This window comes from Nannobrachium achirus (genome assembly GCF_963921795.1).
Source record: "Nannobrachium achirus genome assembly, chromosome: 6".
Lineage (NCBI taxonomy): Eukaryota > Metazoa > Chordata > Actinopteri > Myctophiformes > Myctophidae > Nannobrachium > Nannobrachium achirus.
In genome coordinates this window covers 62,335,298-62,362,880 of record NC_137815.1, presented here as the reverse complement: position 1 = coordinate 62,362,880, position 27,583 = coordinate 62,335,298, and the positions used below count along the sequence as shown (strand labels likewise).

At 41.6% G+C, this 27,583-nt stretch overlaps 1 protein-coding gene across 1 annotated transcript; it reads left to right on the top strand.

Moving 5' to 3' along the window:
• Nucleotides 1-1,231: 1,231 nt before the first annotated feature.
• On the top strand, nt 1,232-26,940 carry fam83d (family with sequence similarity 83 member D; the record flags this gene model as incomplete). Its single annotated transcript, XM_080728347.1, has 5 exons — nt 1,232-1,717; nt 4,840-5,007; nt 5,159-5,283; nt 7,305-8,260; nt 26,867-26,940. The coding sequence occupies 5 exons, from the start codon at nt 1,232-1,234 to the stop codon at nt 26,938-26,940; spliced, it is 1,809 nt and encodes a 602-aa protein (XP_080584473.1).
• Between the last annotated feature and the right edge of the window lie 643 nt (nt 26,941-27,583).

Below are 27,583 nucleotides of genomic sequence, written 5' to 3'. Positions count from 1 at the left end.
TTTGTCTGTGGTTCTATGGGTTTGTCGCTCTGACACCATACTCTGATGTCACTGTGATGTCAGGGGAACCACTCTTAACAGAATGGGTTTGCTGCTCTGACATCACGCTCTGGCTTGATGTCCCTGTTATGCCCATAAATGGAGATCGCTGATGTCATCACGAGTCAGACTTGCAAATTAATTACGTCCTTGTCCGTTTTATGCCCATATATGGAGATCCCTGTCCCGATGTCATCAATATTAAGCGCGTATCTGGGAATGCCCATATTTCTTATAATGCCCATATATGGGCATGTTCTGACATCACATTGTTGACTATCATGCAGCCAGGGGTCTGGTGCAACTGGTCTGATATACATCACTGGCCTGCCTGGTTGAGGCTTCTTCCTATAGTGTATTTTATGTGTTGTTGAATGACAATAAATCTATCTATCTATCTATCTATCTATCTATCTAGCCTGAATCTTGATCTATACTCAAATTGTTCTAACCATAAATCAACCATTTCTCTTGTCAGGACCAGGAAAATGGTCTCACATTCTCCTGAATCTCCTAGGGAGGGCGAGCTCCACTAGTAGTAATTTTGTGTAAACACACACACACACACACACACACACACACACACACACACACACACACACACACACACACACACACACACACACACACACACACACACAAAGCTGATGCTCTTAAATACTAATCAGAAAGCTCGAATTAAAAATCTACATCATCATCATAACTGAAATGCCTCAAGCATGTATCTGTCTCTCTCTCTCTCGTCTTTCCTGTTTGTACCACTGGGCTGTATGTATGTACAGTGTACAGTCATTACAGTGTAACTACAGTGATCATGGGCGGGCAGAGATGGATGCTAGGCCTACCATTCGGTTTGTTTCCATCCAAATGGACCAATGAGCGTCGGCTTGCCTCAGAGTGACAGCCTCTGCTGAGTTTATAATCCGTCGTACGACGGCGCCGCGCTTCGAAACCCGCCGCTCTGCAAGTCCACGGAGCGCTGCAGACGCGACGCGTCGTGGTCTTGTAGATCGGCGGTTTCCGGAGGCTTCGCATCTGTACATTCAGGTTGAACAACAGTCAGACAGCCAATGCCGAGCGGAGACTCGCCGACGTCGACGAGGAAGCGAAATACAAACTTTCTCCCCTGAAGCCAGCAGTCTGTTACCTGTACGTGCACGTTGTTATTCAAAAAAAGACGACAAGACTTAACATGGCGCTATCGCAATGTTTAGACGACTCCCCGGCGAGGTGGGGTCCAAAGAAGCCGGGGAACGACCTGAACCTCCAGGAGTTGTACAACGAGAGGCACCGGCTGGCGCTGGAGGAGCTCGTCTCCGGGGGGGTCGGAGACTTTTTGGATTTTCTCCGGAAAGAGAAAATGCCGAACTTTCTGTCCGACGACGAGATGCAGCGGATCATCCGCTCGGCGGTGAAGCCGCGGTGCTCGGCGACGATCAACGGAGACGAGTCCGGCTTGGAGCAGTCGGTGAGCGCCTCGGCGGACTGCTCCTCCGTCACCTACTTCCCCGAGCTCTCGGACGCCGAGCCTCCGCTGCTGGAGATCGGTTGGCCCGCCTTCACCACGGGCTCCTACCGAGGGGTCACCCGCGCCGTCGCACACTTCCAGCCCAGCTACGGGGAGTGCATTTATAGTTGCAAGGAAGCTGCGAGACGAATGATCAAAAGTGCTAAAGAGGTTAGATACAAAATGAAAAAGAAAAAAAGGCATGACTTTGTTGTTTTAACCCACTGGTTCTCAAACGTTTACATTTCAAGGTTTGATTGAAGACTTTATTAGAAGTTTGCATAGGAAAAGGGACAGTTTCATGACGGTACAGTTCACTGGTACAAGGTCAACTAAAAGGAGATCCTAGAAAGCACTTGGCTTATTTACACAGGAAACCATTAAAGTATCTCATGTAACATTGAATGACAGGCGGATATAGAACACAGTGACAGTACTATGCAGTAGATATAGCCAGAAAAAAAAAACAGTGCAAAAAATATACAGTAGATAATTACAAAGAGGGTTCAGTGGGAGGGTAAAAGGGGTCAGTGGGAGGGTCTCTCCTTAACTCAACCAAATGGACCCTTCCTTGTACACTGTCTAATTCAGATCCATAAAGGAACCCAGAGAGACTCCAGCTGATAGGCAATACTAAATCATGGGACATTGTATCCAGTCCAGCTAATATAGACAAATGGGCCTGTTTATTTGTCAATGTACTAATTTTGTTGAATTTCTGTATAACATCTAAAAATACATTTCTGTCACTAAGCAGCTGAGCTGGTTCATATAGCCTATTTGACTTCCCTAACCAGGCTTCGAGCTGAGGGTCATTTTATGGCCATCTCCTAAAAAATATCCATATACCGGTACATGTACTATTAGACTAGAGTATATTTTATGGTGGACGTGTTGGGATCTGTCAGTTTAAATGTCAGGCAAGATGACAAGCATTCCAAGATAGATATTATTAATTATGTTTGTTGTGCCTGAACATGCTTTGCTTCTCACAATGAACCTTTTCATTTACTTTATGCATTGGATGTCCTCCTGTGTAGTGGGTTGGCTTAACAAAATTATCGAAACGAAGCGGATAAAAGCACCAAACTTTTTTTTAGGCTTCTTTAGGACCTAACAATGGATTTTAGCCGTGGGTACCAAACTATTGGGCTAGAAATGGCCCCACAAAACGATGGTTTAGTGATGAGTCATCATTTTTCACAGTTTTTTGGGTGTTTTTGGGGGGAATTTCTAGCCCAAGGAAAGTTTTTTGTGCAAAACAAATGCTTGCAATGGATTCAGAATCATGACAAACCCCTAGTTAGACCCCTCACATCCTATTTAAAGCAAAAATCTTTCTGGGTATTTTCCTCCTGTATAGAAAGTCGATGGGAGCCCAACTTGATATGGATAATTCTATGGATAAACCTCAAATTAAAGTTTGGTACCCACGGCTAAAATCCATCATTAGGTCCTAAAGAAGCCTCAAAAAAAGTTTGGCGCTTTTATCCGCTTTGTTTCGATAATGTCAAAAACCAGGGTTAAGCAACCACACTAGTGTAGGTGGGGATGGGTTTTTAACCAGAAGCTGTATATCGTCGGGAAAGTCCTGTTCTGGCGAAGCCCGAACTGGCGAAGTGGGGATTTGTCTCCTACCGTAGCGATCTGGCGAATCGATTGTCCACGACACTGCAAGCGGCGCGAAGGCCAGCGGACCTTGGTCCTGCTCTTCGCCCCCGAGCGCCGCAGGCGCGAGTGGCCGCGAAGAGCGGGCCAGGGCCGCGCGGCCGGCGGAGCGCCGCGCGAGTTACGAAGCCGTGGTGAATGCAATCGTTATATTTATGCCCAGGCCGTAAGGCCTGGGCAAGCGCACGATAAACGCCCTGTCCAGAAGACGTTCGCCAGATCGCTACGGTATCGGACATTTCCCCACTTCGCCAGTTCGGGCTTCGCCTAAAAGGTACGTGCCCATATCGTCACTGTCTGGCCAAAACCTCTTAACTCCATTTTTGAGGTTTTAGATTTTTGGCATAAATCAGGGCTATTGAACACCATTTACATCTGAGTGTTGGTTAAAATAATATTGCACCAATGGAAAGTCGTAAAAAGTGCTTGGGACAAAACCTCCTAACTCCACACTTTCTACCAAACCAGCTAACTCTCCCCGTTTGGCCCTCTCTTTTTGAAGCGGTGAAAGCTGCTTCCAAGGTGTGGCTTTGTCTGTCCCATGTCTGTCCCGTGCATGCAGAATTAAGGATTGGTCAAGCTTCACATGACAATTTGGCCCTCCAGACAAAATCATTCATTCATTCAGAATTCATGAAAATGTAGAACTAAAGCACATAGAAAGTATAGATCTAGAAGATAGAATGTATAGATCTAGAACACAGATTTCATAGCTCTAGAACACATGGAATAAGAATTCACCGCTTCAGTTCGAACCAAGGTTCGATTTTTTTTCATAAATATATGCTATTGAACACCCTTTACGTCTGTGTGTTGGTTAAAATAATATTGAACCAATGAAAAGTAGTAAAAAGCCCTTCGGTCAAAACCTCCTAACTCCACATGAGCTAATTTTCCCGAAAATGAACATTTTGGAGTTAGGAGGTTTTGGCCCGACAGCAGATATATGATATCAGTATCAAATTACATATTAGTTACACAATGAATGGTGTAATATGAAAATGGGACGTCTGGGAGAAAGATAAAAAACCTAACCACATGAATAAATGAATATTGTGTGATTGTCCTTTTGAAATGTAAAACTACCACCTTTAATGGCACACAAGGCACTATGAATGTCCTGTGCAGAAAATAATATTGTTAACGTGACACATTTGCACACTTATGACGTCAAAGATACAGTAACCTTGTGTTTTGAATGCTGGGTGGCTGATGTCGATATGTAACCTATACAAACCGAAGCTCGTTGACGGCGCTAGGCTGAAATGTCTGAAAAAATGTCTCCATTGCACACTGCACAATGTTTACAACACAATGTGAAATTCCAAATGCACTTGTGACAAAACTGAAAAATGCAATGATCCCTACCATGTCCACCTGTCTACTGCCGGGAACTCATTTGTTTGCTGACAACTGATTGTCATGGTAACAAAGCACAGTCAATAGAGAGGCTCATCACAGCACATCTTATACAGAGCATAACCAACAGAGTCCAACAGAGCCTCTATGTTTGAATAAAGCCCTGGATTTAATCTTAATGAAAACACAATCACACACTGCATCTGGGATAGCAAGGCTGCAGCCCAAAATGAATTATATTACTGAAGCATTTTTCTTCATTGCAGGTTATTGCCATAGTTACAGACTCTCTGACAGACCTGGATATCTTTAAGGATCTTAAGGAAGCATGCACACTCCGAAAGGTCCCTGTCTACATCCTCCTTGATCAGTCGTACGCACCCTCTTTCCTCCAGATGTGCAGCAACCTCGGTGTGAGGTTGGATGACCTTCAGGTATGTGGTTGATTTAGTAATGCCGGGTGTGGTTTTGACATTAATGCACAACTGAACTGTAAAAGGTTGTGTATTTAACATTTGATGTAACTTATATCTCCCTTGAGTCTTGTTTTGAAAGAGCCTGTATATTTCTTTGTTTAATCCTCAGCAAATGCGAGTGCGAACCATAACCGGCGCAACATATTTCACAAGATCAGGGGCAAGGATTATGGGTAAAGTTCATGAGCGATTCATGCTGATTGATGGAAACCGAGTGGCTACAGGCTCCTACAGGTAAGAATCCAAATGTATGAATGAATGGACCATTGTAAAGCGATTTGAGTTCGCAACTTGCTTAGAAAAGCACTATAAAAATGCAATCCATTATTATTATTATTAACTCACTTAACAGCTTCACGAAAGTCAAATAAAAGTAACATTGGGGGCGCCCGCTGGCCTGGTGGTTAAGGCGCGTACCATATACTAGGCTATGATGCCTGCTGGCGTCGCCGGTTAGATTCCCGATCCGGACGACCTTTGCCACATGTCATTCCCCATCTCTCTCCCCATTTCCTTTCAGTCTACTGTCCTATCGAATAAAGACATAAAAAGCCCAAAAACAAATCTTAAAAAAAAAAAAAAGTAACATTAAATGAAGAAGTTTACCTTTAATGTCCTCATGGGGGCCCTGTAGCTCACCTGGTGAGAGCAAATGCCACACAAAAATGGCTATAGTCCTCCTCACTTCCGACCTTTTGCTGTATGTACTCCTCTCTCCCGCCTTTCCTGTCTCATTATCACTTTAGAAAATAAAGCAGAAATGTAGAAAGAGAAAAGAAAAAGCCTATCCAGACTCCCATATTTAAAATTATATTTCTGGATTGCTAATTAAGGGCTAATTGTTTGTTTGGGGGATTTTATGCCTTTATTGATAGGACAGTAGACTGACAGGAAATGGGGAGAGAGTTGGGGAGCGACACGCAGCAAAGGTCGTCGGGATCGGGACTCGAACCCGCGACACGCTTTCAGGCATCAGAGCCTATGTGGTATGCGCCTGGACCGGTAGGCCCCAAGGGCATTTGTTTTTATTGATTGAATACTTTATTAGCAGTTTGTGGTATAGGTGGTGTCCGATGTAAGCTGTCACATTTTGGCCTGAGTCAATCTAATTCTCTCTGTTGCACAAAATACAAATCAGCCATTATCACAGCCTCACACACATTGGGGAGCAAGCTTCTGTAATGAGTATGAGTCTGCTCTGGGCTGGCTTGTAGCATCTTGCCCCCTTATATAACCTGGGACCGTGACCTTTCCGCTGAAGCAGTGTATGGATGGGGACTTTCTTTAGACAGCTGGGGTCTGGTATGTTATGTTATGTTTTATTTATTTGAATATGGACATCACAATCACATTGGACGAACCAGATGCATTGATATAAGTGATTTTAGCACAAGTACTAATTCTCATCACCTGTCCACAGGAGGCTTTTCTATTTTACATTAGTCAAATCTGACACCCAATCAAGTACAGTAAACGTTAATACTAATCTAAAACCCAATTAAGTACAAAAACAATAATACTAATCTAAAACCCAGTCAAGTACAAAAAAATATAATATGTGGTTACCAATAAGAACAATCTGACCCTTCAGCTTGTGGGACATACAACATCATAAATCGAGCATGTATCCAGACTGCTGTGGCTGGTAGCCAGACTATGAACCCCAATAGTCTGGTTATCAGCCTGGCTACGAGCCCCAACAGTCTGGCTACAAGCCCAGCTACAAGCCCCAGCAGTTTGGCTATATGCCCCCGTTGTTCAAGGAAAGTCACAATCATTACGTTATTTCAGCAGAATAGTTGTGGTTCCATAGTAATGAACAGAGGGGCAGGATGATACAAGTCAGAACAGATGAAAAATGCTGTCATGAGTCTCATGACAGAGGCTCTCTCCACAGTGCCTGGGGATGGCCGATTTATTGTGTGTTAACAGGTGTGTAGTCAACTTAAAACTCCAACTCAACTTCAACTTTGTCAGATCCCAGGTTTACAGGTGTAATTGGGTGAAATTCTTCATCATACAAGCTCCCATCGTCACACACAGCTACACAGTGTACACATGCACAAATTAAATATTAAAATATCAAAATAGTCTTAGTCAACAAAATTAACACTGATAGCCGATCCCCTGCATTCGCGCATGTATGACCTTACATATTTCTCTTTAAACAGGCCAGGTGTGCCTGCTGAAATCACCCACCACCCACACCACAGCATTCGTTCAGTTATGTAGCTAAACTCCATTGTTGTCTGCAGGTTCAACTGGACTGATGGTAAGCTGAACAGCAGCAACCTCATTGAGCTGTCTGGCCAGATCTCAGAGAGCTTTGACGAGGAGTTCCGCATCCTTTATGCCCAGTCCCTGCCTATTGGTCCTCGGTTCCCCTCCGGCGCTCGCAACAGTGGTAAATACGACCACCTGCTCATCAAACACTCGGTCCTCGCCTCCCCTCATAACACCAAGAAGAGACCAGTGGAGCCAGTATGTCTGACCAGCACGCCGAATCACAAGTCTCGGGCCCAGGTCCCTGAGTTACAGCCCCCCTGTGAACCCCTACATGGGGAGACTGGCCATAAAAGCCACCCAGCATCCAACTCCTCCACCATAGGTGAGGAATCGGGTGAGCAGCAGCAACTACAAGAAGAGATCCTGGCGGACAGCGCCCCCCAGTGTTCAGCTACCCACACCTCAGCAGACGTGGAGCTAGTGAATCCCACCTCTGTGTCCTGTCACGTCTCCACTCAGACTGGCAGCTCCACGGCAGACAGTGACACTCAGACCGACCCGCAGTGTTTGCCCCAGAACACAGGCCAGCAGCAGTCGATTCCTATAACATCCACCGCCGGCAGCAGTAACCCGGCGAGCACCACCACCCAGGGTTGCGTTACTTCCCCCTCATCTGAATCGAGCTCTGCATCTCCAAGATCGCACGCCACCCACCACGGACCGGACCGCCGCCGCTCTATTCGTCAGGGTTCAGCAGCCGCGGACAGTGACCTGAGGGACAGCTTCCACAAGCTGTCCAAAGAGCGCCAGCAGCGGTACTGCACCATCCGCGCTAAGCTGGAGCACATGAAGAGCATGTTGTCCCACAGGCAGGAGCTGGGGGATGTCACCAACTTGACAACAGGACCTAGCGTGCACATGCAACCCAAGACACAGTCAGAGTGCATGCAGGGGCGGAATCCGGGCCTGCTTGTGGACAATGTGGGTGTGGGCACATTGTCAAGAGTACTTTAATAGTGTAGGCTTCAGCGACAAAGTGTAGCTCCACAAAAATTGCGTCTTTTATAACTGAAGTAATAAAGTGTGAAAGCATAGAATCAACAGTTTATGATTTTTGTGGAGCGAAAACCTTGTGCAACAGAAGTGTCAGGCGGTACTGCCGGGAATTAGGGATTTTGGTTACAATAGGAAAGGGGTTGTTAGAACATTTTGTAAGTGTACTGTATGCTTTAAGAAGAATGGGTTTGGGGCAATATTATATCATTTCAACACTACTGTGCCTTTTCCTGTAATAACTACTAGTTCACTTTACAGTTGTACCTCGATTGTAAGAGAAATGTAATTGACATCTGATAGAGAATGTCTTAATCTAATCATAGACCTTGTGCTACACTGGTATCCTGTCCATGTCAAGTAAGACTTGAAAAAAATGAGTGAAAATGATTTAATTTCAATCCAAAATATCAAGTGCTGTGAGTCTGTTTATAGAATGCATGGTTATTTGAATTAAATATACGTCTGCTGTGGCTGCATTCTATTATGATTGCAGAGTGTCCGAGTCTCATTTGTGCATTGAGGAATAAAAAAATCTCTGAAAAAAAGAAACAAAAAAAGTTGTTGTATTTTCTCAACTGTATTATTGCCCCATTTGTACATTTTTTGGTGAACAGCTGTCTTGGAGGACATTTTCTAAGGAAGTTGAATACACAAGCAAATAAAACATGTTTACTACATGGCATTAGTTTATTGCTGGTTCCAAAACCCTATGTCAAGGCCTATTAGTGTGCCATCACACAAGTCCAGGGATTTGAGACAACCACGCATTATTACTGCAATATAATGTAGAACTGTACAACGTGAATAATTTACTATCAGTATTTTGTGTTTACTAATTTCCCAATATAAAGGCAAATGTACTTTACTTACAGTTTCCTCAATACAATATAATAATAATAAGCAGCTGTTGTCCTGTTCAGCTGTGGAGCAGAAGGCTATTTGTGCCCTGTCATGTGAATGTGAAGAAAATCTATATGCACTATAAAAAGTTGACCACAGATGTTATTCTGAAATATAGCTGTATGTGCAGGTTGTGCGGTACTAGTTCTGGCATTATAGTGTCTTCACACTTTCCTCTTGAGCTCCAAGGTCTGTGAAAATGTCCAAGACAAGTGACTGCTGTGTAGCTTAAGAAACATGCTCGAAATGCTGTGTATGCATGAGTTTTGTGTGAGTAATGTTTAACCACAACAAAACAATGCATGAGTAACATGCTGTCTGTTGGACATAAGAACATATTTGCGGACAAATTAATAAGCTACTGTACCTTGAATATTTTATATACAGCATATAGAGGACAAAGCAAAAACTTGATAATCAGTTGGATGTTATCAATACTTGATATATTACCAAAATGTTGTAATTCAACTCATTGTCATTTTAGTCAACTTTATACTAAATATTGATTTTATTCCATTAAAGGGGGAACCGGCCCCGTGTCTGCAACACAGTCGGAGGCACAGACAGATACAGAGATCTCCATAATGGGCATAAAGGGACACAGACAAACAGATACAGAGATCTCCATATATGGGCATAAAAAGTATGCAGACATACAGATACATACAAATCAGGATTATACAACATAACTGTTGGTTTGGTTGGTGGTTTTAATAGAACAACAGTGCTAAGAATTAAATGATGATAATGTGATGATGATGATGATGATGATGATTATCATTATCATCATTATTATATCTATACTATAATTTTGCGAATGTCTGAGTGAGTGAGTGAGTGTCTGTCTGTCTGTCTGTCTGTCTGAAACAGCGTTTCTCCTCAGTGGCTGGAGCAATTGATCTGAAATCGCATCACCATTAGCATATGAACACACCTAACATAACTGTGAAGCCCGTTTGTCACTTTCACAAATCATATACTGTATATTAACATTTTTATGGTGTATCTACTATCTATTCTGCATCTAGCATGAGGCACATCTATTCTGCATCTAGCATGAGGCAACATGTTTAACCAGCTCTCTCTGTGTGTGTGTGTGTGTGTGTGTGTGTGTGTGTGTGTGTGTGTGTGTGTGTGTGTGTGTGTGTGTGTGTGTGTGTGTGTGTGTGCAGGCAGGCGGGTGTGTGCGCAGGCGGGTGGGCGGGTGGGCGGGCGGGCTGGGGGGGGGGGGGGGGGGGGGTAGCCATTAAACGAAACGGGTATTTCTTACATTGATGCTCCTACATATTATCATGCAAGCACCAGAAAGTTACTTTCCATCCCTCATATACTGTGTGCACAGTGCACACCCCATAACCCACATACTGCACATCATTTCGGAGCTCATATCTTTGAACGGGTAAGGACTAGTTATAGTTAATAACCGTAATAGAAAACAACAACTCAGTAGCATAACAAATTGTTTTCATTTATAACATGCCATTACTACCCACCAGGCTAAATACATTGAGAAAATTATTATCAGGGAGCAACCAGAATTTCACAAAATCTTTCTGTGGTGCATTCGTCTCCCACAAGGCTTGCATATCAAAATCCTTTGTATTCAATATGTAAAATGGTGCAGCTTAAGGGAATTGATCTAAAAAGTATTAAATGCACGGTTGGTAATGTGTGAGAGAATAGTATTCCATTTTAATTGGCTGTTGCAAAGCAACCACTGTGCTTGTAATGAAAGAAGCGACAGGCAATCCACAACTCAGCAGTCTGCAAATATTAGATTCAGCTCATTGGTAAACATGCAGTGAGGTGAGGTCCTTGCATAGCCTACTTAACAGAACAATTAAGGCAATGTGTATGCGTGATTTAGAGCACAATTGATGTATTTTTTTTCTTCTCCCCATGTTTTCTTTTTAGTTGATTTGATAGAGCATTTAGTCTACTGTAGCCTATACTGGTGTGATGATATTCTTTGTGGAGTAGGAGCAGCAAACGATGCCATCCCTTAACCACCAGAGAGAGCCCTATCCTAGGGAATGAAATACTCGCTGTGTGGTTTGGGTGATTGTCTTCCTACATTTGCTCTGTCTCATATCAAAGTGCAAAGCATTGCATATTATTTGGAATACAAAAACATAACAAAGACATTTATTCCAAAAACAGTGGAATATCTTGATTTGGGGTGGGATTATTGTGGAGACAACCTTGGTGGACAAAAAAATCCACAAGTTAGATTAGAATCCCTTTCAAGATTGCTTTATTGCAGGTGTCTCTTACCTAATAACGTCAAATAAAAGAAAAATACTGTTTATAGTATGGGCAGAGTGGACACACACTGTCCTCAATTGATGTCCTGTTTAGGTCTCAGTTAGTACCCAAGAGTTCTCTTAACAGAACCTCTCCTGGTGCATGCCGGGTAAAGTGCTCCTGTTTGGCAAAGACATTGCATTAGTAGGCATCAGCAGTTAGTTGTGCAGATCTGAATTAACCTTGTAGCTCCCTGTAGAGTGAGCTGATCCCTTTGTAGTGATGGTGGAACATCTCAGGAAATTACTGGTGGGCATAACGGATGCCAGTCTAACAGTGTTTTATCGTCCATTCAACATTTATATTGAATGTATAAATATTTATACATTTATATATAAATATTTGTGTCTATGTCCTCAGAAAATCATTCTCTATCTAGTGTCAACCATGATGCCACAAGACAGGTAGAATTAAAAGGGAGTTAGTTAGCAGAAAGCTTTCTATTAACACACTACTATCATAACCATGACCCCATGAACCTCTGACTGGTCCAAGAATGATACAAATAGACAGAAACAGTATTCCTATTGATTACTGGATTTATATCCATACCACCACCACCACTCACCCACCCACCTACCCCTCCCCCCTTTGTTCCTGGGAGTTCGATATTGACCAGTGAGTCCACTTGCGTTGGCATTTACTATGGCACAGACGAATAGGAAAGGAGAGCTGAATACGTTTTATTATTCAAAGTAAACGTGAAACATTTTTTGTCATTAATTTATTTTGGTTGTCAGGAGGATAAATAAAATGTCTTTCCTGAAGTAAACCTTTAATTATTCTGTGATTTATGGGACAGAGTCTTGATTACTTGTCCTTCATTAGACAGATTGTGAGCTATAGTCATTCCCAGAGGCACTGTTTAGCATCTCTAGACATGGTTCACCTTTTGCAATGTGCTTAGCAATTACATTGACTCAAGAGTGTAAAAACATATACATACAGTATGCACACAGCCGCGCGCGCACACACACACACACACACACACACGCACACGCACACACACACACACACACACACACACACACACACACACACACACACACACACACACACACACACACACTACACATGTAAATGTATGCACATACTACACATACACACAGTACAGTATACTACACATGCATAATATATACGTATAGGAAACTATGCACAAACCCACAAATGCACACATATACAGTATGAACGCACATGCACATGGGCACACGCACACGCGCGCGCACTCTCACACACACACACACACACACACACACACACACACACACACACACACACACACACACACACACACACACACACACACACACACACACCTTTAGTTTAAATGTATAAAATAACCTATAAGAAAGCAGAGACAAAACGTGCAGAGCTTGCAGAACGTTACTTGGTTGAACTGTCCCACTGTCATAATTAGTCCTTTTTGCCAGGCCGTCCCCAACATTGTTTTCCATGAGGGAGCCCAGTGGTATAGTCACCATACCAGACAGGGCAGGGAGTGTTCTGCTGCCTGAGGCCAACAAAACAAACTGATAACGAACGTTCAAGTCACCGGAAAATGAAGAGAAGCACAAATATGTGGTCAGAGTTTGTGCTGATTCCTGGTGGTGGTTTGGATAATATGTGAGTCAGTTGTTGTACTTGTAAGTGTCATAGTACTGTATTCATTTTGTGCAAAAGTCATCTGCGTCATCTTCTCTTTTGCTCTTCAAATGCTGATGCCGCTGTTAGGCTAACGCAGGTAAAATACATTGTTCCATAGGTTCTTTTGTGCTAACTTTGTGGCGAGCTTGTACACACCGTCCGACAGCAGTGTGGCCGCTATTTTTAGATGGGTACAGCTGCTCCTTAGCACCCACCCTTTAAACCATCCATTCACCAGAGATTTATGGCTGGAGCCCATGTGAAACAGCTGTAGTGCCTTGCCTCTTATTTGTGTAGTACAAAATGGGCTTGTCTCGTGCAGCTATGCGCTTAAATATTATATATTTTTAATTGTATTTACTGTAATATAAAACTATGATTAGGACATAGAATCACATTAACAGGCTCTATACAAGTGAGAAACCGTTGAGGACCTCTAAAACCCTGATGATGACTCAACTTTGTCCGCAACACCTGAGCCCCGCAGAGGTTGAACACTTGTGGTGTCCACCATGTGTTCTAGGACATTAGGTCAGCATGCTTTCCTACCATGAAAAATTACCCCCAGTTTGTTTATCTGAAGCATATCCTCCCTGCACTGATGAAAGTGTTTGTTCATATGTTTGTTTAAAAAAACAGATAACTCTTCCCTCAGTGTGTCCTGGAACAGTGTTCTATGTCCTTGTTGTAATATTACATCATGTAATATTCTTCTTCAGATACTGTCCTGCCCATTGCCTGTTTTATAGCAACTATGTTGCTGTTTACAGTATGATCGCATGAGTGTAAATTGGTAAGAGAAGTGTTGAAAAGATACAATGATATGTGGTGTGTGTGTGTGTGTGTGTGTGTGTGTGTGTGTGTGTGTGTGTGTGTGTGTGTGTGTGTGTGTGTGTGTGTGCGTGTGCGTGTGTGTGTGTTGGTGTGATGTGTGTGTGTCTGACTGTGTCCGTCTGTGTCAGTAGACCTTGCTGTAGCACTTCAAATTTAAGTTGGGTTCATCAGTCATCACTACACACAGTCGTATTCCAAAGTGCATCTGTGGTAACTATTAGCCGTCTACATTGTGTGCTGCCTGCGCACAATGCTGTTCCCCACTGTTCCACATTAACTCTGGTGTCTATTTCAGCGGCTCTCTATCCCTTTATTGATGCATGTCTTCCATTGATCCAAGCATTGATTTGCCATGCAATCCATTACCCATCTGTCTGTTTCAGCCAGCTTTTAAATGATCCGTCAGATTGAGCTATTACGGGGAGTGGTGGAGAAGTCCAAAGGTTGGTGATACATTCAGTGAGGAAGGAGTGCAGAAGGAGACCCTGATAATAAGGAGGGGTGACTCATAGGACTTTGTGTTTTATCTCACAATGTATGGAAATGAAAATTACTTCTGGGATTCTCAAGTAATTAACGATAATGGTCTATGCACAATTACATATATTTTGTTTGGTTCATGTGTGGAACATGCACGTTTACAAAAGACTACAAAACTAAACATGGATATCCTAACAACAGCATCAAAACAAAGAAGGGAAAAAAATGCTGCTTTGAATACAATGTGCATATAAAAATTAACTTTGACAGGTTTGAAGATGTTAATACATTTGTACCCATTCAGAACAAAGTACAGTATATATGCAGGCTCCTCATTGCAGCCTCTCCTAAGCACAAAGAGCCTATTGAAGGTACAGTCTCAAGAAAAGAAAATGCTACCAGCAAAATGTAGATGAACGGGCCCCCCCCCCAAAAAAAAGGGTTTCTTTTGGATTGAGATGCAAGATAGATTCATATATATTCATAAATTCACACAACAAAGTCAAAGGAAAGCAGTATGATAATCCTGCAGTAATTGCATTTTTTTTCCTCCAACCATTTTTGGCAGGTGCACCGTGAGGCACATGGTGGAACTGTGTGACTGGATGTAGTCACCGGGAGTGTCACAGCAGTGAACGCTGGATACAATCTGACCCTGCAGGCCAGTCAATCCACAGTGGGGTCAACTGGTGGGTATGCCAAATCCTATGGATTCTTGGGTAATGGGATTGCTATCATTAGTCCTTCGATGGTCAATTATATGTTTAATTAAGTGAGACGGGCATCAGATAATTGAACTATTGAGTGCCCTCCCTTTGTAACATTTGTCTTAGGACTCGTGGAGGGCCCAGCGACAGCCTTAAATGCAGGCTTTGGATTTTGGTATAGAGGCATATATAGAATAATACTTTCTGAAATATATATATTTGTAATAATCATTCTTAAAATAAAAGTAATTGGTTGACAGTTACTGCTATACCTGATCCTTATATTTTCCAGCTACAATATGGTTGCACATGCTTGCGGATTCACACACAAAAAAACACATATGAAAATATCGAGCAAGTTTCAAAATGTGAGAATGCTGGGTCTGCTGGTTACATGTTGGCAGTCATCTGCAAAGTGCTGACATGGCTGCCCTCCTGTCCAACAGCCCCCTTCCTCTGTGCGAACTTGGATTTAGCTCAAGGGTATATAGCAACCCAGCTAATGTGATGTTGCTCCAAGAAGGAAACAAATTGGGCTGACGTCTCATCCACCGCCTCATCTTGATTGTGTGATGGTTTCTGCTGCTAATGTGTTACGATGGGTAGACCTGCACAGGGAGGGGAGAAGTGTGTGCATGTGTGTGTGTATGCGTGTGTGCGTGCGTGTGTGCGTGTGTGCATGCGTGCGTGTGTGTGTGTGTGTGTGTGTGTGCGTGCGTGTGTGTGCGTGCGTGCGTGCGTGCGTGCATGCGTGTGTGTGTGTGTGTGTGTGTGTGTGTGTGTGTGCGCGCGCGTGTGTGTGTGTGTGCATGTGTGTGTGTGTGTGTGAGAGAGAGAGAGAGAGAGAGAGAGAGAGAGAGAGAGAGGAGGGAGAGAGAGAGAGTGGGGGAAGGGCTTCAGTCTGCAAGATCAGCACAACTGGAATTGCATTGATTCAGTTAACTGCAGAGTTGGAGGGTGATGTGGAATTCTGTTTATCGGGGGTGGAGTTTACACGATAGGCTCCATTTTGTTTTTATTTTCCACACCGTATTCATAATCCTTCACTGCTCTCTCACTTAAAGAGATAAAATATTATATCTCCACCAGGCGTTTCATCATGTTCAGTGATATCAATGGATGTCTATTTAGGTTCAGATAAATGTAGGTTAAATATGTTGGTGGTAAATAAAATAGCCATGTGAAACCCCTGTGTTTTATATTGAATTTTATGTAAAAGAAATAATAATAATACATTATTTATGCTCAAGTAGAGCAATGTTGGTGAATTGTCATTGTAAATAGAAGATCACTGGTAAAACACATGGTAGGTGATCTTGTGTATTTGTATATGTAGGGATACTTTATGTAATGGAGCGTATACATTCAGTTTACATTATGAACATATAGTTCATATTAAGCTAAAGCAACCCCAGAATTTTTACTCGGAGATGCCATTTTGTGTGACACAGGATTGTTTGTTACTAATCCACATCTAGCCAAAGTGTTGATGAATTATTTGTGATATTGATTTCCCTTCAAATAAATTCAATAACATTTCCTACTCGGAATCGGATCATCCCTATATTACGTGAATTTATGAAACCATTCATTAACAAAGCGTTTTTTCCTTTGTCCACAGTTTTTGGTATGCTGGCAGAGTAATACTCATTCATTATCCATTATGGAAACTCCATCTTAAACATAAATGTAAGAAAAACAAATAGCAAATATAAATTTGCTTTATGTCTCTTTCCCTTTCACCATCCCTCTCATTTTTCCATTTAGCTGCAGGGAATTTGTCTCTAAGGGTTTATCATGACTGCCTCATATTTCCCCCTAGTTTGTCATTTTGCTGATCCAAACGCTTTTTCATATTTCAGTATTCTTATCATCCACCGGCAGTAAGATGATCCATTTCACGTACTTCTTAGACGTGTGACTGTAGCCTAAGTCACCATCTACTAAATGTATTCAGTGGATGGAAAGCTAGCTGAAAGAGAGGCTGCTAGTGAAGGTAGTTAGTGGTATCGGTGCTACTCGTGATGCAGGTTTTTTTTTATTTTTTTGTCCCGAGTCAGCAAGGGTAAAATGTCAAGCATTTCTTAAGCAAGCGGCTCCATAGGATTCCATTTGAAGCTTTAATCTTAATTGAGAGCATCGCACATTGATATTCCATAGGCCTGTTTGCCCTTCGCCTCTCAGCTACTTCCATTTAGAGGACAGCCATACTGCACTACAGCATGGAGAGGAAAGGGGGGGGGCTTTGTCAGACAGCCAAGAGGCCAAAGGCAAGGTCAACCTCTCTTTGTAACGGTGGCTGACTGGGGAGGGAAGGCCTCACCCCTTTGATGATGTCCATACCTTCAGTGAATCCTTCCGAGGCGTTTCGAAGCAGAAAAGGACCGAAAGGTATCACTTTCTCGCCCTGCTTTCATTGGCACTTCAAATGATCGCATTCCAAAGCACATTTCTTCCTAAACAAGCTGTGTTTGCTGCATCTATATCATGTTAGTTTTGTGTCAGGGCACGTTTTGTTCTAGCCTGGTAACGGGCGAACAGGCCGACCACAGAGCTGTGTCACCATGTCTATGCGTGAAAGCTCCCCGAGTGGAATTATAGGTGTTTATGCTTTCCAGTCTTCAAACATTTCAACTAACAATCCCAGCAGATCCAGGTAGTGATAAGGCACCTGTCGTGTGTGTGTGTGTGTGTGTGTGTGTGTGTGTGTGTGTGTGTGTGTGTGTGTGTGTGTGTGTGTGTGTGTGTGTGTGTGTGCGTGTGTGCGTGCACGCTTGTGCGCATGTGTTTGTTGTGCCACCTCTGTCACCCAAGGTGACAAAAGACAGATGCTTGAACAAATAGAGCTGAAAACGACTTCATACACTCTCTCTCTCTCACACACACACACACAGACACACACAGACACACACACACACACACACACACACACACACACACACACACACACACACACACACACACACACACACACACACACACACACACACACACACACACGCTATGCATGCATGCAAAACACACAATGGTTGTTTACTGCTGAGCTCACAACCCCTATCTCCAGGACTGAGGACTGGGCTCTACTGTGTTTCTCATGCTCCTGTACGTCTCTGCCCACTGCTGACACAGATATGCTGTAAAGAGATAGGAGCAGATATGGTATGCATGTACGCTACATGTCAAAATAGCTCCGGGGGTTGGCGAGTTTGAAAACACAAAGGGGAAATAAGAAAAGATATAAGATCATATCACTGCACTAATAATAATAATATTCATAATAATAATTACACAGGATTTTTACCAAGACTGCCTATTTTCAACGGATGAGATCTTCTAGAACTGTGATTTTAAAATGGTGGGAAGTTTAAGCCGTTGAAGCAAACACATGAGGACTGAGGTGGTGTTTCTTCTGCTGATGAGCCTTTGAAACGGGTATGAGGATTAAAGGATTAATCCCTCAGTTTGGTACCTTCAAAGGTTTGTTTTGCCAGTGCGTGCTATGCCTATAACAGGTACCTTTAGATGGGAGTGTCGCAAAGACGGCTTCTGATAGGTTTATCAAGGTGATCAGTGTTTGATAACGGTTCAGAATGTGCTCTTATTTCAAAGTGTCTTCCCAGCTCCTGTGGGAAAGCACACTGTTTCTACTTTCCACTGATTCCATCATCAACCAACTCAACTGTCATTCAAAGAGTCAACATGGTTAGCCTGCAGACATTCCCTAATGACAGCAAGGCTCTAGGGTGGGACACCGACAGAAGATCCTTAAAGAAAAGGTCGATAATGCATAGACCACTTTGTAACTCATTAGGGATAAGGTCATAAAGCATTTATGTTGAAAAAACTATATATATATATATATATACTGTATATACCTACTTTTTACTGCATGTTTTGAAGACTAACATCCATAATAACACTTAACAAACAAGGAAAAAGCAGGTGAAACAAGGATCATGGTGACTCACTGTAGATGTTCTCTCCAAGTCCCCAAGGTCCTGGGTTCAAATCCCACTGAGGGTGCCTCGGCGCTGTGGCGGGAACAGTAATTTGGCATACTTAGTAGAGTGATTTTGGACGGGGCCATGAATTTAGGATGCATCTCAGGTACTATTTAGTAGCTACTAAGCTTTCGGACAGTTGAATAAGTAATCAAATAGTCTCCCACAATGTAGAAATACTCTGTACTCTGTATTTCTACACGTTATTACAAATGTACTTGAGTAAAGGTATTGGTATCAAAATATATTTAAAGTACCAAAAGTAAAACTACTCATTATGCAGAATGTCCCATTTCAAAAGTTTTCAAAATGTATGAAAATCTTTTTATAATTGCAGATAATATTCACTGGTTCATGTATGTTTGTAACTAAAGTCTTATAATCAAATATAGTCAAATATTTGTAGTGGAGTAAAAGTAGCGTACAAATGTTTGCCATAAACCATAAACAAACATCATGCACCCATATAGGCAGGACCACGATCACGTCAATCTGACTCAGACATAACATCTCACATCAGTTAGTATCATGTCAGTATCATTATCAGTATCATAATGTATGTTCTTTGTCTTCTCTGTTTTATACCTAAATTGATTTAAAATGTTTTCTATGTCTGTCTGTCTGTCTGTCTGTCTGTCTGTCTGTCTGTCTGTCTGTTGGTCTCTCTCTCTCATCCTTAACAACACTTAAAGGACAACTTTGTTTTTACAACAAGGGTTCATATTTTAGATTGTTATGAGAGAAAAGAAAAGGTGAGTGTTAAAATGTTTTCATTTACTCCTTTCTATCGTTTTAGAGATTTTAATGATTTTGATTTCAGTGGCTGGGGGCATGAGTGCTAATAAGTGGCTAAATATGTCTTGTTACACACAATACGCCCATTCCCAAGATGCACCGCAATCTTTCATGGGCAGATGTGACTTATGGGGGCTAGTAGTGTTACTGTAAATGGTAATACAGAAATCGCTGGCTTATTGTGTCTAAAAAGACATATTTAGCCACTTGTACTGTATGCATGCCCCCACCCACTGAAATCTTAAATGCTAAACGGGCTAAAACTATAGAACCAAGTAAATTAAAACATTTTAACACTCACCTTTTCTTTTCTCTATCTAAGCATGGTGGCTCAAAGTGTAAAGACACCCTCTTCATGTTCCCAAAGTCCTGTGTTCAGATCCCACCAAGGGTGGCCTTCTCTTTAGTCTTTACTGCCAAGAATGCCCTAGCACGTTTTGAAGACTAACATCCATAATAAGACTTAAATTACAAAGAAATGTGTGATGAAACAAGAAGTACAGTATGGTGGCTCACTGTGTTTAGAAGCTTGCTACAGTACATGTTTCACAGGTCTTGGGTTCAAATCTCACCAAGGGTAGTCTTTACTGAAAAGCATGTTTTGAAGACTAACATTCATTTAAAAAAAATAAAAAAAGAGAAAACACTGACTTTTCACCACAGACACATCGGACAACTACAGTAATTATGAGATTTGAAAGTGTTGTATTTTAACCACTGTACCACCATGGTTTATACTGGACTGGATCAATAGTGTGGCCACCATAACACATCACTCCAATGAGCAGCAGCAACCAATGAGGTATCTACAGCAGAGTGTTGTATAGAGAGAGTGGCGTCACTCCCGTTCACTTCATGGGGCCAGGTCTTCCACGCACACATCTATTGGCGTATAGTGACAAACCGCGAACCGGACGTTTACAGAATGCATTGAAGTCTATGAGGTGTGACAGTGAACCACGTGACCAGCGCTGTTTCTGACCCCGCAGTGGCAGAACTCTCTGATTAGATGACTCTGATCTACAGTATGTTTATAGTATCTATGGGTAATTTCTCTCACTAAACAGTGAACCGTGGGTAGCAAGCACGGCCTGGCGGAGAACTGCTTCTGAGGAGGGCACTTTTCTCGTTGAGTTTTCTTAAATAACTTTCGAAACGTTTAAAAAGATATTTGCCTACAGTGCTGACATGCCCAAAACAGGGACACCAGGGGTAATGTTAATGTATATGCTACTATACCGGTACATCTCAACACCTCTCTGAAGGTCAAATATCAATCAGTGTTGAACATAATCACTGTTAACAAACATAATTGTATCCGTGTTTATTTTTCAAGCACTTGAGCAGAAAGGTTGTGTAATTATTGTGAACGTAAAGAGGATGTGTTGGGTCCACACATGAGTCAGGGTTGCTCTCCCTAGAGCTTAAATATAGCCAAACTACCCCTGTCAGTGGAAGAGTTATCATGACCTCTTGAACTTTACACCACTGTACAAAAGAGGCTTAGAGGAGACATACTTATTCTAAACACTTTCACCAACACAGCACCAACATTATTTGCTGATTTTCTTTTTCCTATTTTATACAGAACTTTTCATTATATAGTTACAAAGTGCTTTATATAAAGAATGCACAAATCAATAAAACACCCAAAGAAGCAATCGTTTGTATCTTTTTAGTTTTTTTTATGCTTATAATGTCTTTTGCACATTTGTATCCTTTTGCTATTTTATTGTTTCTTGCTCAAATTGTTTTGTTTTATATTTAATTTTTAAAGTGCTTTTCTGTTTTAAAAAGCTATAAAAATAGTTCATAACATAACATAATCTTAATCCTAATCCTAATGTTGTTATTATTATTCTTAATATTATTATTATTGCAACCATAGGTTGCATTTAATATGAAAACCTGCAGCTCATGTGCGTCAGTCTCTCAGTCACTCAGTCATTCATGCCACATGTCACGCTCCATATATGGCCAAGACAGAATTCATTTTTATTATAGAGGCAAGAAGAAGGTGAAACCCTCCCGACCCATTCCCAGTAACAAACTATCACAACAGCTCTGGTTCTATGTCAGAGGCCAACAATCCATGTTGTGTACTTGTTTGGTATGTTAGTAATGCAGGCCACTGCTCAGCCACATGTGGGCGTTATGTTCCCTTCCAGACCTCACTCTCTCTCCTGTCTTCACTGGATGGACATTCCACCATTTTCTGCTTTATGTCAGTGCATTCATTGTAGACCATTAGTTTCTGAAGTTAAATATGGTCTTATACATTAATGACAAGATAAACATGTTTGTTGTTTGTTGTGCTGGAATACACTGAGTTTAGAACATGAAAATAGTTATACTAAACAGTATAATGCTAGTTTTAGCCATGCTGGTAAGAATTGCATTTATGTATATACAAATGTGTATTTCTTGAAGTAGTCCTCTTTATCAAATTGATCTGCTTAAAGACCATGTGTTCTTTCCCCCCTGTTTATTGTGTATTCTTTTGCTCTTGGTATTTTTGTATTTTATTCTTACTGAGAGAACTTGGGTTCAACACTGTTGTTTTAAATATGCTCTATAAATAAAGTGGATAGGATTGGATTGGAAACAAGGTTGATTGTTTAAATGTGGTTATCCTACAACAGAATTTTTATTTTAATCATGAACACGTCAGATAGTCAGATGTAATTAATATTATGAATGAATGAAAGAATGAATACATGCAGGAATGAATGAATGAATGAATGAACAAACAAACGAATGCATGACTGACTGACTGAATGAATGAAGGAATTGAGGAATGAATGAATGATGTATTTCTAGATATTTTATTTTGCTTGAACCTTTTCACTAAGCAGCACAACCCATATGAGTTCATCATCAACCACCAACATTAATTACCCTTGTAAACTATTCAGCTATTCTCATATTTTTCAGATTATAGTATACAAAATTTAAAAACACATATGAAAATTACTGTATATTTTTCTCTCTCTTTCGCTTTGGTTCAATTAAATTGCTTTTTTGTAATTATTGCAGCACTTAATACACGAGAAATGCATAAGTATAGGGCCCGGTACAGTATTGATACATATACTGATACAGTATTAGTTGTAAACAACAGCACCAGCCTGCGCAAGTGAGTAGGCCTATGTCTTCTGGAGTTTAGAAATTATTACTTTTAAATGCAATAAACTCTGTTTGGCATTTATAGCCTTCATTTGATTTTGCTCCCTGGAGAAACAACGGGCTGGGCTTTTCTGTGTTCTGCTCTTTAAACTGCTAGAACAAAGTACTTCCTGTATGTTCACCACAAAAAGAGCAAACAAGTACATGGGTTCCCTGCAGTATACAGGGCAGTATCCCCGTAAATAGCGTTCTCATACGCTTTGTGTCGGGTCAATGACAAGCTGCTCAACAAGACCCAACCGCAGAACACAGCTGGCTGGTCCTCAGTTCTGCTGGTTGTAGCCCAGTCTCCATGATGAGAATGATGAGAGAGGCAGTTGACAATCAAAGAATGGGCGTGTGAACTGAGCGCTATCGCTGCTGTCAAGTTCTGCAGCGGTTTGTGAACGTGTCAGAATTGGTGAGACACCGAAATGACACAAGCTGCTGGGAAAGTAATAATATGGCTGGCTTTGAGAGTTATGACACAAGGGAGATGTTAACATGACACATAAGTCGCAGAGAGACACACCCAATTCCATGGAGTCCTATTAAGAGTTACCAAAACGAATACCACATTCTCATGACAGTGACAGTTACATGGATTTGGTCTGGCCTTTCAGGGTGCAACAAAGATAGGACGGGGATTTTCATCCTTTTGTGAAAGGGGGGCCTTCACAAAAAAAGGGGGGTAAATGATGGTCACGTTCATTATGACTGTTCTTTTATTATATTATTTCTGATAAATATTTTCCCCTAAAACAAGCAGTCAGATGGTGCAAACGTTCCCTCTAATGTTGTGCAACTTCCTTTTTTTTGTGTGGCTAATTCACACTTTAGCACACAACCTCTGAAAATATATTTTGGTGAGTGAGGCAGTCATATGACAAAGTATAAAAGAGGCATAATCCCCCAAAAAGCGTTCTTCCGTGTACAGCTTGTTTTCTTTTTTTTTGTTTGTTTTTTATATTGTGTTGGAATATGGTACTACAGTCACTGTGGTTTGGAATCTCTTTCCACGGCGTGTGGAACCCCACAGCGTGCATATGCTGCTGTCTGAAAAGGAGCTGATCCCTAATCAGTAACTGAGAGCTACAACTATATGTTGTGCTTGGGGGCCAGGGGCTATGGAGCGGGAAAGGGCTGTGGGGTTGGGGGGGTTGAGTTAACCTCTGTGGCTCATGTTTCTACCACGCACTAATGGATGCCTGTCATCATTATGGACAGAAACAGGAGGGCACCTGCCAGCTGTATGACCTCCATAAAACAGAGCAGGAAATCCTAGTTGGGAATGAGAGGGAGACAGTGTGCTCTTCTCTTCTCTTCTCTTCTCTTCTCTTCTCTTCTCTTCTCTTCTCTTCCTCGCAAATGGTACTTCCACCACTCATTGACCCCCGGCTTACAGTTATTAACTCAGCACCAAAGTGAAGCAACCTACACCTGTCTTTAGTTTTGATTTTGCAAAAGGTAAACAGTGTTGATAGAATAGGTGAACATGCACTGTGACATATAGCATTGCTATCAGGCAGAAACCTCATGAATCTCCATATTTCATGAATTTCTTCCTGTAAATGAATGCGCTACTTTGCCATACTACTACAGTGTCACACAAATTGTATAATATGTGTGCTATTTCTTTTTAAACGTTTAAGTGGTTAGGTTTGCCTGTTGGTTGAACCAATTAAATGTTTTAAAAAGAGCTTGTGACTCAATAATGACTGCATTGGATCCAATGGAATACAGTTTTTGTTTTCACCCATTTCCTGTAAAGTATCAGTTTTGGACATACAAGGTTTCTACCTGACAGCTGCACCCTTTTCCAATTAGTTTTTCTAATTGTGACCTTTTTCCAGTGAAGGGAAATCAAAATGCTACACAGCTACAATGGCATTCTAGACCAGTGGTGGGCAACCACCTCTTTTTAAATCTCCTATAGTTGATCAGTTTGGGCTATTGAGGTGAACAAATGAGTTGATCAAAAACAACCCATTATCCATTATTGTTTGATGTGCATGACACTTTCTCCCCAGATAGTGTACCTTTATTATTCATCAACAAGTTTGACTCATTCTTCTATTTATTATTAAATTACTGTCTTATTCTATGCTTGTATTATTGTAAATAGCAGCCTATAGTAAGATGCAGAAGCATTATTGTGGTTTTCAAAATCTCGCACTGGGTGATCAAAACCAAGTGATCATGTGCCCGAAGAGGCTACCCACCCCTGTTCTAGACAATTTTGTGCAAGTGCGGTTGGACATTGGTTAGGCCTGGCTCACATTTGCAGTTCAAATTAGGGCTGTCATGATTATGACATTTTACATGACGATTAATTGTCACTCAAATAATTGCGATTAACGATTTAATTGTGTTTTTTTCATTGACAATTACATTTCTGTTTGGCTTTTAGGCTTTGAAGTTGCAAATGGTAGATATACTAAATATACAAAGAAATTACTGACATATTTGACAACGTTATACTTAAAAAAGAACATTGATAGTGCAAATAGCCGATCTACAAGCTCACAACGCGTCGCATCGCGACGCGTTGTGACATCCCTTGTGACAGCCCTAGTTCAAATTAATTTGAACGGCACCAAAGGTGTTTGATAGGGTTCTGTGCTGGCCAGTTAACACACAGTACTGTATATACTGTGTATATATAAATAACCAATCTACTAAATAGCCTTATTTTTTTAATTGGCCCACAGTATAGGGACACCAGAGTTAATATGATTCATTTCTTCCTCACTCATATCAACAAACCATTTCTGTATGGGGGAGCATGGGGGGGCACGGGGGAGATTGTCATTCTTAAACAGTAAACAGCCTGTTCCACTAACTGTTGTGGAAACACACATTGTCTAGAATGGCCTTGTACTGTAGCTGTAGCATTAAGATTTCCATTCACTGGAACAAAGGGCACTAATTAGAAACAGTAATTAGAAACGGTGACAGACTTTTGGTCATGTAGTGTTCATGTGAATACTCACAGAAATCAAAGTCGTGGGGATGGGCACAGTGGTTGGAAGAAACAGTACGTTTTAGGTATAAAGTCCATCTAATTTCAGTGTTCAATGTCAGTTCATTTGGCCTTGCTCATTTGGCCACCTATAAAAAAATACTGTTTTTCACTTCAGTTATGTAGACTTGGCTATGTTTTATAGACTTCCCATAACACAGGGAAGAGGCTAAACTGTATAATTATTACATGCTGAGAGTCGCCCTTTGCCCTGTTTCCAAAGTCCAGCGTCTGTAATGTGACAGGACTTTGTTACGCCCCTTTCTGTGGCACTCAGTAGAACATGACAGAGACTTTATCAAAGGGACGTTTTTATCAGATCCCAGGGAACTCGTGCACAAACACACTAATCACACTCGTCCCCAGGAAGCCAGGTAGGGGCCCTTATTATAGCCAATAGATAACAGACCAGCTTTATTGTTGTGCTGGGGCTACATATTAATCCACTCTGCTAGGTTCCATGCTGGGACTATCATGTGATAACATGTCAATTTAAGACATTTACTGTAGTGCCATTGTAATTATTGTAGAAGCCTTCAGGATGTGGCAATGGGATCCTTTTACAGCCCATGCAGGAGCCAAGGTTACTGATTAAGTTACAACATGTACCTGTGATGTTTTTGTCATATCTGAAAGAAATAATGTAAATGTAATGTGTAATGTGTATGTGTGTCACAACGCAGCACAGATACGACTGGACATCCTGAGAGGAAACCACAACCGGCCGAGCCACGTTTTCCTGCACCACACAATCTAACGCTCTCACAAAGAGTCACTTGACTAGATCCTCACATAGGAAGTGAAAGAGGAAGTCCCGATTCCATCCTGTCCTCCGTCCCTCTCTGTTCTGCTGTGGCTTCACGTGAAGCCACACACATAGACACACCATCATTGGTACTGGCCTCAACCATTGCACAACACCACTGGTTAAAACAAACTGGTTGGGACCAGTGATGTCCTGTTGTTGGGGTCAAATGTCTGGTGGTCAGTTGACACCTTACCACAGAAGATTACTGATGATGGTCATCTTCTGTAAACGCAGAATTCATTGATTGGTCAATCTGTTTGTTTGACACTGGCCTCTTGTCGAGACAAAGGCGAATTTGCTCAGCTAATCAAGGTAAAATGAATGAGTCCTATCATTGATGGCTCCATTACAGCCATCAGGAATTTATTTGACAACATTTAATCTCCCTGACAATCAAAGAGAGATTAGTCTCCTTTCTTTGAGACAGTTAGTCAACAGCTCTCAAATTAGATCATTTTGTTTTGAAGAGCCCAGTGGGACAATGCTACCCCAGACATTTGATATAATATCACAGATGCGCTGTAATGTCCACAGTGTTCATTTATCTCCAACACTAAATCAATACTGGATTTGACTATGTATAAATGTTGAG